This window comes from Anticarsia gemmatalis, chromosome 13 (genome assembly GCF_050436995.1).
Source record: "Anticarsia gemmatalis isolate Benzon Research Colony breed Stoneville strain chromosome 13, ilAntGemm2 primary, whole genome shotgun sequence".
Taxonomy (NCBI): domain Eukaryota; kingdom Metazoa; phylum Arthropoda; class Insecta; order Lepidoptera; family Erebidae; genus Anticarsia; species Anticarsia gemmatalis.
In genome coordinates this window covers 2,584,090-2,600,362 of record NC_134757.1, presented here as the reverse complement: position 1 = coordinate 2,600,362, position 16,273 = coordinate 2,584,090, and the positions used below count along the sequence as shown (strand labels likewise).

General features: G+C 31.1%; 2 protein-coding genes across 5 annotated transcripts in view; one reads left to right on the top strand and one right to left on the bottom strand.

The window, feature by feature from the left end:
- LOC142977492 (uncharacterized) overlaps nt 1–16,145 on the top strand; it is a 43,201-nt gene extending 27,056 nt beyond the window's left edge. For 2 of the 4 annotated variants that reach the window (XR_012959703.1, XM_076121394.1), the window contains exons 2-3: nt 10,992–11,594; nt 11,977–16,145. Coding sequence is in view for 2 of the 4 variants with exons in the window: in XM_076121394.1 (XP_075977509.1) it covers nt 10,992–11,594; nt 11,977–12,043 (670 nt within the window). In the remaining 2 variants the exon portion in view is untranslated. Of the gene's footprint in view, nt 1–7,245; nt 7,565–10,306; nt 10,380–10,991; nt 11,595–11,976 lie in introns of those variants that run through there. The other 2 variants (XM_076121395.1, XR_012959704.1) reach the window with 2 other exon arrangements.
- On the bottom strand, nt 1,582–5,829 carry LOC142977677 (uncharacterized). Its single transcript, XM_076121750.1, has 3 exons — nt 5,479–5,829; nt 5,188–5,313; nt 1,582–5,004 (listed from the first exon to the last, which is right to left on the bottom strand). Exons 1-3 carry the CDS (start codon nt 5,612–5,614, stop codon nt 3,803–3,805), a joined length of 1,464 nt encoding a protein of 487 aa, XP_075977865.1. The 5' UTR covers nt 5,615–5,829; the 3' UTR covers nt 1,582–3,802.
- Nucleotides 16,146–16,273: the final 128 nt, after the last annotated feature.

Here is a 16,273-nt window from a genome sequence, read left to right as displayed (position 1 = left end):
TAGCAGTTCTACAAACTATTCTAAACAATTTTGAGTAATTCTTAACATACGTCTGAAATCCTTCACTTCTATTATGATTTCTCTCTTCATATAGTTCAAAAAGCCTAGCTCTACTCTTATGTATACCTAAAGTAGCCCATTCCCTAAAGGTAGCACTGTCTTGGACCGTAATTGTTCTGGAAGTAAATACTGAATCTAATTCAGAACAAAATAGTTTAAAAAAATTATTATATAACTTGTTAGGATCATTATTATGTTTTAAAAATGGAAGACTACAAGCTAATTTATTTTTAAAACTTTCAAAACGATTAACGGTTGTGGGAACAATAGTAATCTTTCTTTTAGCCACATGTTTAGTCTTAGCATCAAATGAAATTAATTGTCCACAATGATCCGAATCTAATTGATTAATAATTTTCTTATCATTCATTTTGATATTAGTGAAAATATTATCCAAACATGTGGCTGTTGTGGCAGTTATTCTTGTTGGCTCCAAAAACAAGTATGATTGAAAGAGAGCTTTTAATACATAAACTAGAATTCTCCAATAAATTTATATTAAAATCTCCAGAAATAATAACAAATTTGTTTAAATTTGTTACCTTATTTAAAACATCTTCCATAATACTCTCAAAACTATCATACAACGCAGAAGGAGGCCTGTATACACTCAATACAATAAACTGTTCTGCCTCTATACAAGCTATTTCTGCAGTCTGTTCAACAGAGAGAGAAACAATATCATGGCGTTCCTTGTACTTTAACTGTTTATTAATTAATATGAGTGAACCACCATGTATGGAATGTTCCCTGCTGAATGAACTGCCAACCTGGTGATTATTGAAGTTGAACATGAATTGATTGCTTTTTAGCCAATGTTCAGTTATGCAAAATATATTAATACAATTACAATTCATGAACAATTCAATTTCTAGCTCTTTGCCCATAATTCCTCTAATGTTCTGATGCACCAGGTTAATTACATTTCTATTTTTCTTAATTATATTAGGGCACTTTTCAATCAATTGATCTATTTTGTAAGAGGTTACCTCTTTTGTCTCATGATTTAATTTAAATTACATGTCATGTCAACATTCATGTCATAATTTTTATTTGGAATGTCAAAATTATTAGCCAAATTACTGGCTAAGTTATTAAAATTTGAAATGCCAATATTATGTTGCTCAATAGAAGCAACTTGTTTAGCCAAGTTCTTGGCTGTCATAGAAATACTAATGAAAGTAAGAATAAACTGGATTTATTTGCGTTTGATTCTGGCAATGTTATTCAAATGTCAGTTATGTCGAGGAGTTTTGGCGGGCTTTTCAACTATTGAAATTGTGTCTTTATTTCAATTGTTGCATATATTTAAACATTAATATATTCCTCCTAGGTAGGTACATTACATAGTTAAAAAAATATAATGATACAGTTTACAGGTCCCAGTGCTTGATATCTAAGCCTTTTTAGAATACCAATCTGTCTATTAATTTATTTTATCTTTTGTTATTTGGCAAAGGAAACTGAGTACACATCCATCTAGCGAGTTTTGAATAACTACGTGAAAAATTGTTGCTTAACATGACGTGTTGAGTAATATATACATTCAGCTAGAGTCTGTCAAATGAAAGTAGACACTAGAAAAGAGCGGTAAATTCAAAAAAAATAAATATGGTAACCCTAATTTTTCGACTGATTATCGACTATAATGCATTTTGATACTTTATTTTTATTTATTATTTTTTTAGTCGACGCCCGCTAAGAACTAGTCTTATGACGTGGCGAACTGCACAAAAATAGGAACAGCGAACACAAAGAATAGCCAGATTTAAAACTGATATATTATTATGTAGATCTCATACAAATATTTGTTACATAGTATTCACTACTAGTTAAGTATTTAACTAGCTGGTGAACAAGAAGCAGAGTACCCGAGCGGTAGTCTTGATAATAATATATTTGATAGAAATAGAATATTATGACAAAATTATCAGGTAATAAGTAAAACAGCTAGAATATTTTTAATATCAATTTTATTCAGAGTAATCAAAATCAGAATCTAATAATTCCACCTCCAGAGAAACGTCCCACAGTGTGTTATAAACCCTATTTTTGTTTCGTCGTCTTTTTATTGAATTAATCGATAGAGTATACCATTCTGAGGATTAGAGTAAAACTCCGGGCTCGCTAAGACTTGTACTTTTTTCGTTATTCAATGTCAAAGTTCCGGAATATCCGACTATTGAAAAACGAAAAAAAATTAATTACAATTTAACGGAAGTACTTATTCCAGAATTTATTAATTCTATCGAAAGAAGATATAATAGCCGACCATTCCACCAATTCCTGAAGCTTTAGCATGAATAGGTCGAGAGATATGAATTTTTTTCTCATTTTTCGTTTTTATTTTTTTATTCATCTAAACCGCCGTAGTAGGTGGTCATTCCTACATCAAAAAATTGCTAATACTTTCTTTTATTTGCAGTATTATTTCTAAAACCTAACTCGTTGGTTTCCAGGAGATATTTGAAATTTTAAATTTTACTTAGGGTTGTCACTTTCGAGTATCCGAAAATTATATAAGATTATAAACCTTTATTTGAAAAAAAAGTTAAGGCAAGCCCCCCGGCCGTAGTTCTGCACGACGTACCTCAGTCACGCCTTACTGAGGTTGTTGAAGTGCAGAGTACGGTTACGGTATTAAGGTTGACTGGCGCTCAGTCCCCTAAAATTGTTCCAACTCCAGATGGAACAACCATTGATTTTGCTTTTTAGAAAAAATCAACAAATATAATTACATAATATGTGTATAAATTATAATAAATAAATTGTTGACGAAAATAATTTTATCGTATTTTTTAAATAAAAAATCGACACAATTGATGTACATACATGATAAAATTTGATTTAAAATTATAGATAGGTATATAATTCATGTAGATATATAAAATACATTAAAAATTATTCTTAAAATTGTTATGACCACAAAAATTACAATAAAATTGATTTAAAAAAAAAAGGTTGTAAATCATTATAAAATTTTTTTTCAAAAAATATTTTGAAAAAAAAACAAAATGTTGTAATAGTACTTATGTTGAATGTTGATTTATAGGTATACTTATGAGATATCGGAAAGGATTTTCTTTCATTTACTATAAGTTGAGTCTTTTGAGTTAGAATTTATAGACAGATTCCAAATAAGTGTATCAATCAACATCATACCAATTTCTTAATTTGTTTTTTAATTTCCTTTATAAAATTACCCAATCTTTGCCATTTTAAGCCACAAAATTATGATATCTTGTTATGGTCGTGATATAAAAGCTAAAACTTTATAAAAATAAATTTATTTAATTTTGATTGAAGTGGCAGCCCTATATGCGGATATTTCGGATATTACTAAACTTTCAAATATCTCCTGGAAACCAGCGAGTTAGGTTTTAGAAATAATACTGCAAATAAAAGAAAGTATTAGCAATTTTTTGATGCAGGAATGACCACCTACTACGGTGGTTTAGATGAATAAAAAAATAGAAACGAAAAATGAGAAAAAAATTCATATCTCTCGACCTATTCATGCTAAAGCTTCAGGAATTGGTGGAATGGTCGGCTATTATATCTTCTTTCGATAGAATAAATAAATTCTGGAATAAGTACTTCCGTTAAATTGTAATTAATTTTTTTTCGTTTTTCAATAGTCGGATATTACGGAACTTTGACACTGAATAACGAAAAAAGTACAAGTCTTAGCGAGCCCGGAGTTTTACTCTAATCCTCAGAATGGTATACTCTATCGATTAATTCAATAAAAAGACGACGAAACAAAAATAGGGTTTATAACACACTGTGCGTCCGACTCACTGGTGCCACTGTCACCAACACTAATTATAAAACTGTCTAAATTTTCTTCGACAATTCTGTCTCTTTGTTTGTATTTATTTTCGACGTGAATAACATGATCGGTCATTTTCTTCCAATCCTCTGGTGTAACATTTTCAAAAGATTCTTTGATTAAATTTTCCAACTGCAATGTGGTTAGAGCTATATTTTTACTTGCCACTTTTCTTTTTGCTAAACTCCATACAAGCTCTATAGCATTTAGGTCACAATGGTATGGAGGCAAGCGCAATACCTCATGACCATTTTGGGATAAAATTTGGTCAGCTTCATATATTGGCTCTGGTGTGTGCCGTTTCACTAAACATAGTAGCTCATTTTTCGAGTGATAATCCTCAAATGGGACACCATTTAAAGTAAGCCATTCCTTTATTTCATCCTTTCTATTTTGTGATGTAGGGGCTTTATTGATAACTACTGAGTGGTAGCTAGCGTTATCCATGATAATAACACTTGGCTCATGTAAATTCGGTACAAGTTTTTCCTGTAGCCATTTATTAAAATTTTTGGCATTCATGTCATGGTGGTAGTCCGCCATTTTAGACTTAGTGCTGAACACTAATAATGAATTAGGTACAGGGCCTTTATCAGAACCGGCATGCACAATTATGAATCGTTTCCCAGATGAAATGTTTTCAATAACACCACTGGTGGAAGGTCCTTGCCAACTCTTCTTTGGTTTATAGTTTTTATGGACATAGGTTTCATCAAGATAAATGATCTGTTTTCCTTCTGCTCGTTTCTGTCCAATAGTTCTTAGAAAGCGATGTCTCCAAGCAGCTATATCATAACGCTCAATTAATAATGAACGTTCATTCTTATTTTTTTTAAACATATAGCCATTAGCTAATAGTATTCGACGCAAAGTTTCATGGCATCCTCTAAATTGAATGCTATCCTTCAAATCCATCAAAAGGGATCTCAAAGTAGGAACCTGTTTCCTAAAAATATAATATTCATTAATTTTGTTCCTTATAGCATCTAAATCAAAATTGTCTAAGTTTGACACAGTGCTTTCATGGGGCCGTTTCTTCCCTGGGGTTCTCCACACACCACCATTGATAGAACCTTCCTTTTTAATTCTTTTAAGTGTTGTAACACTCACACCTGTAAATAATAACAAATAAAACAAATATGAGACATAATAGAAAATTTAAAAAATTATAAACTATATTATATTATATTATTATATTATTAACTATTATTATATTATAATTTCACATAGTTCCTTAGTGCCTCTATTTAAATCTTGTATTGAAATTGCTTTTGTATGTACTACTGAATACCTACCAGTGAGTGACGCTATTTCATCCAAGTACTGGTTCTGGGTTTTTATCAAGTCTTGCTGCTCTAAATCAGAAAGTTCTTTGAGATTTCTAATTATTTCTTCTACCCCAGACATTCCTTCCATGTTTTCTGTCGAAAAAAGAAACGTTTTAGCTGAATATAGAACAGAAACAATATTTTAAGAAGCACTACATAGTTACAACAATAAATTAGACATTTTGCATATTCTTTAAATAAGTATCAAAGTAATGAAAAATAAAATTGTAAGTATCAAATTAATTACATCGAACTTACCTACGAAGTTCTGCACCACACGTAAACAAACTTGCTTCTGCTGGTATTTGGCATCTTTCTCTGATTTTCTTTCATCATATTTACAAATCATAGTATATAACAGTTCTCGCATTGGACTTTTAATCGTTTTGTTCATGTTTGATAACTAAATAGCGGGATAAGATCACTTTTAAAACCTCCGTTCACCTCACTGACAACTTGACTACAATTTTTGACACTGACATAACAGACATATGAAAAACATTGCCAGAATAAAACGCAAATAAATCCAGTATCTACTTTCATTAGACAGACTCTATAGTCCATTTTCATTCATCCTAAATGAAATACCTATGTCAAATTAACTCGACAGTGAAGTAGCCATGCATAATTAATTTGTGTGAGCCGATTATCGAATACTATTGCGGTTAAAGTGTAATCGATCGCGATAATCGATAAGAACTTTGAACTAGGTACTTATTGCTAATATTAATTTTCGCTAGGATGAATAAATAATGTTTTAAGGTTGTAAAAATAAAACTAAGTATTAAACTATTCTTAATAATATATTTATTCGCAATCTGTTTCGATTGACGAACAGGAATATACGAACCAAACAACGACGCGATTTTTTTGATTTTTTTCACAAGATGGCCGCAGTGATTTATTTTTTTGACAATTACTAAGTGTAAACGAAACGAAACGTTCAATCCCTAGTATTGAACGTTCTGTTTCATGCATCTAATTTTAGGTTATTGTTTTTTCTGTGCCTTTTTTTTATTTATTCAATATGTATAACGCATGTTTTAGATATGATTTGAATATAATCAAGCGTTATTGTTAGCTTTAGAAATTAATTAGTCATTTAAAAAAATATTATATCTATCTGATTTGTTGAAAATAGTATGAGTGTGGGTCAGCGTTAGTGATGCGACTCGAGTCCACTTTTACTACTTTATACTTCGAGTCGCATCACTAGTCAGCGTCTCATGTCATGAATGACTACCTACTTATACTCTTTAAAATATAGCAGATAGCTTGATTAAAATGACAGTTCTAAGCAAAACAGAGCACACAACTTTGTAGTGAGGTCTAACGAGTATTACAAATTGAAACACGAAAAATCTGTCTTGTCTAGCATTATAACTATTTTTTAAATACAGATCCTCAATTAGAAATCAGAATAATTCAATACAATCAGCCTTTAAACTAAAAATCAGTACTATTTTCTTTAGTCTTAAAAATAAACCTAATAATTTTCAACCTCTCTACAAGGCTACGTCATGTTGCAAAAATTTTAGTGAGGAGACACAATAGATAAGAGTAAATCATCTGATTAATCGTTAATCGCGAAGTACACTTTGATACCTACTATTCGTGACCAAGAATTAATAATTAATCTCCAAGATTGTTCCAGCGATTCTGATGATAGCGATGAGGATGATACTGATTTAGGATGCGCACTATTAACTGCGCATCCTATATTACTATCATCTTCATCCCTATCATCAGAATTGCACCATTAACTGGATAAATTAATTTTATTTAACTTTAATTTTATTGTTTTATTTAATTGATCCTAATTAATACTAAACTAGGAGAGGTCTCCGTGCGGTGTTAAAAGTAGGGCTGGTCGTCCTATACGAATTTGCTTAAACAATAAGATTCACAACAACAATTCGTAAAAAGCTAATTCAAAAATAATTGAATCGAATATAATTGATTTAGATTCGATTTTTTCGCTATCGATTTTGATCAATACTTCTACAACCCTAGTCAGAACAGTTTGACATCTGTCATTCTAATCAAGCTATATTTTAAAGACTATAGTTTGACTCGTGTTAATCGTGTTATCCAAGTTAATCCAAGTGTTATCGTGTGTGCTGTGAAGTTCGGAAGCGTTAAATCTTTTTAGAAAAAAAATCAATTTAAACAAAATGTTCGCTGCTGTTACTGTTGTTTTCTTATGTGTATACGAGATTTCGGGTTCACCCATGTTAAGTCAATCAGACATTAAAGCAAAATATAATGGAATAAAGAGACATGTTACTAGCACGTGTGATGCCGGGTTGCATCTATATGAAGGAGAATGTAGATCAGTAAAGGAGTAAGTAAAATATAAATGTTTATCTTATTGATGTACTATCTTAGGTTAGGTTATTCCACGTGATCGCGTCCCCGGTATATCCCATGTTTTATTTCAGTAAGTACATAGTATTCATATAGGTATCATAGCGTACCAAATGCTTTTCCGATCCGATTTAATTACAAACATTTACCCAAACTTTTGCATTTAAAATATTTGTATAGATCTAGATTTATAAACCCTTTTTTAAACATGAAAGATTTTGCATGTGACGTCATCCGCGTAAAACTTTCGCGGCGTCGATTATTCATGCAGAATCTCATCAGTGATTAAACATAAAAATAAAAAATATATGAATATGTATAGTGTCAGTGACTATTTTTATAGAATCATTTAAGACAACAGATTGAAGTATTGCCTCTTTAAGCACGGTAGTTTTGGCTCACCAACTGGGCTGCCGGATTATTTAAGTGATTAGACGGCTAATATGAGATAGTTTATAGCCTATAGCACTCAGGAATAATGCTGTGTTGAAGTAAATGTTTATTTACTAATACCTTCAACAAACTTAGTAATATTATATTGGCTCAGGTCATTTTATATTTGGTTAAGTTAACTCAGTGATATTATATTTGGTTATAGAGTAATGCTTTGAAATATTTTCTTGACTATCATTGAACTCAATGCATTGTGTGTATTGGTAATAGATATTGGGTATTGGGGTACAATAGAAGGAGGTAATAAAATTTGTGGTGTTAAAAAAAAGAAAACATTTTAATGTCCGTCTGCTGGCCAAAGGTCTCCTCCAGTGATAGGGGAGGGGTTAGGTTAGGTTAGTGTATATCTTATTAGTGTATTTTGAAAATGGCATAGCATAGATAATTTGAACATATTTACAATTTCATTATTTTTCTTTGGTTAACTCATCCAAAAAAAGTTAAAATGTATTGTATTATTTGAAATATTTGTATATTGTGAACATAATTGTTTGGGGGAAAAATAACACATGCATAGTTTGGTTAGACTGTCACAATCAAATATCACAGTCAGTTCATTTAAAGAACTAAAAAAACAATAACTAATTAAATTACAATCAAACTACTGCACTGTTAAGTATTTTAAAATCAATTACGGATCTAAAAGAATTAACACTCAGTCTGGATTCATAATGAACTTCTTAAAGCTAGTCTAAATACCTACAAACTCAGCTTCAAAGTCATTCATTAAATTTTCGTCTCTTTTTATACTATGTCATGTCACTGGCTGTTTGAGTGGCTTAAAAAAAATGTATCAATGATGCTATTTGGTTTCCTTTGGTTGGGTGCCATGGTTGTTTAACTAGTATCCCACACACAATGTAAGAACTGGTTTTGTGACTTGCTTATTATTTATTGTAGTATTTTGTGATGATGATTGTGCATGTTATTCATACAAAAAATACTAAACTCATTTGGATGAAACTTGCAAGGAATAATTCTCTCTGTATTCACATGAAAATGGGAACTATGTTGGTGAAACTAGAGGGTGCAGCTAGTAAATCAATAAAGCAAAACATATCATATTTTATTAATTTATTAATATATAATATTTTATTAAATGTAGGGACTTCTTTTTTTACAATGTAGAAATAATGCACTTTTTGTTAAACTGCACGCTGGTCAAAATCCTTTGTTTGTTGTTTCGCAGGAGTACTGAACTTTCCTTAGGGTTTAGATCCTTATGAAACCATTTGTCGCACTGTACTCTCGGATTTACCTGAAAATAATAATTGCATTGTTAAGTATAAAACTAGTCGCTCATACTATAAATATTTGTTCATTTTTCATAACCTCTATCTATGTATCTAATCAGCCCGTATCCACCCACTGTTGAGTATAGGCCTCCCCCTCAGCACGCCACTTTATACGGTCCTCTGCTTGTCTCATCCATTTTGGCCCTACACATTTAACAATGTCGTCCGACCTTCTAGTTGCAGGCCTTCCTTGAGACCTTCGCCCATTCCATGGCCGCCGTTCAGTGATTGCTTTGGTCCACCTGCCGTCTTCACGTCTAGCCAAATGTCCTGCCCATTGCCACTTAAGTTTGCGACTTAACATAACCTCAAATGTATTATATCAAATATTTCATGATTAAACCACTCTTGGATAACACATTACTATTTGTAAGAGTATACTATGATATGTACATAAAAGATACTACATTAATTCATAACGAACTAGTCAGATCCGCTGTTATAGTTTATAAACGTCTTCCATTTGCGTGAGCAATTGTTTGGTTTGAAATTTAGCTAAACATCGTATAAACTTCATATCATTTTACGAGTGCCGCTACGGAATGTTTTATTCATTTTTCAAATGATTATATTACGTTTTTGGATAAAAACTATTAGCAAAAAATAAAATAAAACCAACTATGTTTGTTTACATTGCAATGACAATAAATTAACATTTGACAAGCAAGCGTTTTGTTATTCCGTTCTATGGCTCTGTGATTTAGCACTTTTGAGCACAAGATTCACTTTAAATGAAGTGTTGCCAGCAACATAATATAGTTAGTTCCACAAATATTTATCTCTATTCTTTTTAGACGGACTGTAAGCAATTTTGAAATAATAAAAAAATCGTTATTTTCACAGAAATCTACTTTTTATTGTTGTTATAATCGACTAAATAGAAAGAAAAGTATTTTGATTTCATAGATTATTTTTCATTTACATCCCTATAACATTTGTCTGTTATCTATAGACTGTAACTTTATGGCGCTCCTAATTAAAACATTTTTGTTTAAAATAGGTGTATAATTGTGAATGTCTTAGTGAATATAACAGTAATCGTTGGTATATATCTATAATTAAGTTTCCCTTATGACTTAATATACTGTTAGTGTACATCCCTGACTGCAGCTTCTTGCAGGATCAATAATTGCATCAACCATACTGTAAATAATTTGTTTATGGGAAAGGGTTGGCGTAGCCGTAGACTCTTGCTAGGGTTAAATTAAGGTTCCATCTCCTTCCTAGTCAGTAATAGATTCAGTAATTGTAACAGCTATCATAAGTGGGTTTGACCTTTGAATTAATTAATTCAATTTTTATTATTTTTATTGATCAATTGTTTTATTAATTCTGAGTTTTTGGTCCATACAAGTTTTTGAAGTTAGTCAAATAAACTCAGTTATCTGTGGCTTTCAATTTACTTAACTATTACAGTTTTATTATAGATACAGTAACATACATATATATACACAAAGATATAATCTATACTACAGTTCTGTACAGTATACCATAAAAAATGCTTTTTAATGACCTACATATTGTATTGGTAAAATAAAAATATTAATTTGAATCATCAAATATGTTAGTCATGGAACCAATTCTGAAAACTCATACATGTATCATTTGAAAATTCTTAGTTACCATATATGAATAAATTGTCTTTTTTCTTTACAGAATCATTCAAATGCAAGGAGGGGTATATGATGAAGAACTATTCAAAGCCCTGAACATTACTGAGAAAGCACTGAAAGAAGATAATTTTCGTGCAGACGGCATTACTCCTGCTGAAAAGCATTTTACTAATAAACATCTCGCTACTGACCGTGTGCAAGAGAAGACTGAAAATACAGAACACAATGAAGTAGAAAAACCAAGCAAAGAACTTGGTCTTAATGTCATTCCAATTAATAATATCATTCCGATTGATAAAAATAAATTTAGTAAGGAATCTAGTAATGAAACAGCAACAGTGGCAACAACACTTGACGTATTGCCAATCTTACCGTCAGGCCGTCATGATGACCATAAAATTGAACACTTGCATATTACAATTCCGAATATGCAAGCTGAAAGCTCAGCTCCTACAACCTCTAAACCTGATTTGCGTAGTACTACTACATCGAAAACTGATGCCTTTTATAATGCAGTCGAAAATTCTACAATGTCAAGTCCATCTTATTATGAAATTGAATCAAAAATAATTGTAAAGGTTCCATACGTGTTTCTTATCGTCGGTGTTGTCTGTGCTGTAGTCTTCAGTTACCTGTTTAAAGTTCTGTAAGTATATTGAAGATCATATTTAGTAGTTCATTTTACATTTTCATAACATGATATTGTTATGTGGTTGATTCAAAGACGGCACCACCTCATTCTCTTCTTGATCAGTTTGAAACCACATTTATTATTTTACCAAAGTTACAAGTTGCCACTATCTGGATTTATAGGTTCAATTTGCACACCTAACTAAAATTTGTTCCATCTCCAAATATTTGTTCTGGGTTCATACAAACTAACCACAGACTTAACAGGTTTATACAAGTCCACTGCGCTATTGTTAAGTCCAAAAGCAATGAGCAATAGTGCAGGAGTTGCTTTTTAGGGAAATTGAAATAAATTGTTTGCAAATAATTCTTTATTAATTTTACTCATATATTTTCAGATCCAGCCGTCCCAGAACAAACGGAGACAAAGGCGTCGAAGAGGCCTTTCTTCCCTCGTCCCCATAAAGTATTTTATATTTATTATCCCCCTATAATCATACATAAAGGTGAAGACTTTGAGTAACAAAAGTAATTTTTTTGAAAATTATTCTTTACATATGCTGTTAAATGGGGAAATCACGTCTAACGAATACCGCTAACAAATTACAGGTGTTGACATCCCAGTAGAATTTTGTAATTGCTGAGATAATTTAGAGCACTGTGAGAGCAGATATATTTTTTATAAAAATATTGTAGGTGAGGGAAGCAGCGATACTTACGTATAACATGGCAATTGAACGCAAAAACGTGTTAAAACTGGGTGTAATAGACAAACACAGGCAGGATCGAGCTCATTTTCAAAATTGGAACTATTCCAGTAGATCCCGAACTGGGTTACTCATCGATAGAATAATGGCTAACAGAAAAATATTTAAGAACCAGGTATAGTGGTGTCAAAACTACATGGATCAGATAAATATGAACAGCTTTCAAAACCATCATGAAAATAAACACTGGTTGTTTTGGGAAAGTTACAAATAGTTTGAATCTTAGATCGAGTCTGCCAGTGAGGATCGAGAATGTTTGTATAAAAATTCTGTCCTAAGTCACAAACCACGCCGACGAAGTCGTGGCTCAAAGCTAGTCTGTAGTAAAGTAATTATTTAGAGAACATGCTTTTATCTATTTTTAGTTACATGCCATGCGGGCCTTAGCCTGGCGTGACACGCTAAATAGAAAATGTAGATGATGTGCTTTGTCAGGTAATATGACAAGACAGTGATAAGAATGGTAGCTTTTATAGTAGATTTAATGAGTGTTTGATACCTGTTGATGAAATTACTAGATGTGCTATTGTATGGTAGATATACCAAATGTTATAGATATGTTTATATACAGGGTGATGTCTAATTGCTCACTAAAATAATGCATATCTAACAACGGAGTAGTGATATATACACATATCAGATAATGTACTTTTGTTAATTGTAATATTTTATAAAATATTTTATGTTTTGATTATTCCTAAAAATTGAGGCTAAATTTTAAAGATGAATCGCTGTTCACACATTTCTGAAGCAAATGAATAATGTTTCTGTAAAAAAATCGGTTGCATACCAACTCGTTTTCACTATCATCCATGTCAGGAGCTTACAATGTCAGTTTTTCAATAGTTTATATAGCATTGAAAAATAGCACATGTACTGTATTTCTGCTACGTCGTGTGTAAATAACGTAGGAACAAACAAAAGGGTCAAACACGTAGGAAAATATGTATTTTTTCATTTATAGGAAGAGGAATTTACCTTGTTAATTAAAGTATTAATAATTTAGTATTCATTAGAGAACTAGGTCTTTGTATGTATGAATGTGAATGAGGCAAGGGAAATTTGTAAGGTTGGTACCAAGTGTCGTTTTTTAAAGTCTGCCTAAAACGTACTGAAAAAAGGCGTGATATACGTGTATATGTATGTATTTTATTAGGTTTTTTCTGTGCCATTATAAAAATTTTAATTGAGATTTTTAGAGAATAATTCATTGCTTTACAACAAAAGGGTCACAAATCAACTACGACACAAATATAGATTTTGAAAACAATGTGTCAAGTTTAATTTTATGGAAATTATGTAGTACAAAATTTGTGCTTGACCGGAAACCCTTGTACGCCTATATAGCCCCGACTCAGAAATATGTGAACCGCGCTTATTCTCCTAAAAACTTAGTAATAAATGTTACAGACAATATTAATATAATTATTATAAATACATACCCTCTTATTCATAAAAATATGTGAAGTTATGACAGGCTTATTTTAGCGAAATCAAAGAGAGAAATCATATTTTAGTAGTTCTTTAACTAAAATAGGCTTATAGTGTGTTTATGAATAAGAGGGTTACTATATAATAATATATTTAAGCTTTTCTTGCTTTGAACAAACACTGTGAATCTCTTTTGAATTTATTTACTATAATTATTTTTCTATTTGTTTTTGTTGTATAATGCAGTTTATTTAATAAAAACACCAAATGTATGGTACCAAAAAGCTACTATTTATTGCATTTATATAAATATTGTCAGATTGAATGAATATATTATATTAAGAAAGAAGAGTGAGAAGGTAGCATATGTATGTTCTGAGTCAAATTTGTATCTACTCCAGTCACATTCATAACTTTTAAACTCTCGCGTTGCATGTTTAATGTATAATAGAATACGGGAATTAACGCGAACACGCATTTTACCTTCAAATGCCTAACGTTTTGGCGCAGGTAAAATGCGTGTTCGCGTTAATTCCAGTCACATTTTTGGAAGCATTTTGTTCAATTTCAATATTTAAAGTATTTTATATTTTGTCCATTTCATTTAGGATGGGTATGGTGACATATGTCAAATTAATTCTTATAGAGAAGTGGCCATGTATAATTATTTTGTGTGAGCCGATTATCGAATACGATTGCGGTTAAAATGTAATCGATCTCGATAATCGATAAAAACTTTGAATTAGGTACTTATTGCTAATATACATTTTCGCTAGGATGAATAAATAAGGTTTTAAGGTTGTAAAAATAAAACTCTCATATAAAATCGTATAAAACTATTCATAATAATATATTTATTCGCAATCTGTTTCGATATATTCAATATAATCAAGCGTTATTGTTAGCTTTGGAAATTAATTAGTCATTAAATAATATATATATTTATCCGATTTGTTGCTAATAGTATGGGTGTATTGGAACACATCAAATGTCACTGTACCCATCCTAAATGAAATGGACTATAAGTGCAAAGAAATTTTGCACACATTGTGCATTGTTTTTTTACCAATAGCAATAATTAAATACATATTTCTGTACAAAAAAAACAATTTAAATGCGACTGTGAATAAGTACGTGTTTTTGACGCAGATTGTAAAATTTTATCAGTATTGTTACTTTTATATTTAAATGTTTTTTAAGTTACTAGCGGTCGCCTAGAAGGTTAGGGAAATAAAAGTTTACTTTCTCAGTTTTTACGCCTCGGGGGATAATTTTCCAAAAACACTGAACCACGTCTTTATTTATTTTTTACTAGCTTTTAGCCGCGACTTCGTCCGCCACCTGAATTTTCCCATGGAAATGCGCCATTTTCCCGGTGTAAAAAGTAGCCTATGTCCTTTCTCAGGTATCACAATATCTCCATAACAAATTTCATGCAAATTGGTTCAGTAGTTTAGGCGTGATTGAGTAACAGACAGACAGAGTTACTTTCGCATTTATAATATTAAGTAGGGATTATAAACTTGAACGGGCAGTTCCACTCTTTTTAGCTTCAGTAAATGTAGAATTTTTATACAAACTTTCATCTCCTATTTTAACCCATTAGTGATGCGAAATTCCAAAAATCATTAGTACTTACACTAGAAAAGGAACTGTGGTGCCAAATTTCAAGTTTCTAGTAAGTAGTCAGTATTCGGCCAGTCATTCAGTGTTGCCATAGGTATAGATATAAAACTCGGATAGTATAATACTCGTGCTTTGTTACCACCTACTAGTAATCAAGTTTTAAGTTTAACTTACCCTTCTCAGACTCTCTGCCAACCGTTAACGAGTTACTATTATTATAAGTATGATAAATGTTACGACGGCTGCTGTCTCTCAATAGTCTATGAATGTTAGTGCTGTAACCAAATATATGGATACTTAGTTGTTAATTTAGTTAGTTTTAAGTGTAACTATAATAGTTGTTATTATTATTTTATAAAGCTGAATTAATAATATAGCCTTAATGTAGCCTAATATAGCCTTATTTCTAATAATAATATTGTAATGGCTATATTATTATTAGAAATAAGTAAGTTAAAACATTATTTTGTTTTTATTTATTATCCTCAAGAATTAGTGATAGCTGAGTGGTATAAGTTGGTACCTCCCACGCAAGTGGCTACAGGTTCGAACCCGTACTCCATACAAATGACTTTTCAAAGTTATGTGTGTGTTATAAATAATTACTTGTTCCAATGGTGAAGTAAAACATCGTAAGGAAACCTTGCATTCCTAAAATTTAATTATTATAGTACCTAATTAATATAAGTACAAATGTTGTCTAACTAATTTCAAAAATGATTATTAAAAAAATATGACAATTACCAATTTTGTTTCACTCAACAAACCAAATGTCCTGAAATTAGTTAATAAATGATAGTCACTCTTCGGCAAGTTTCTCAGATTTTGATAATCTAGTCAAACAGAAGGCTTAAAGGTATACGACTAAAAC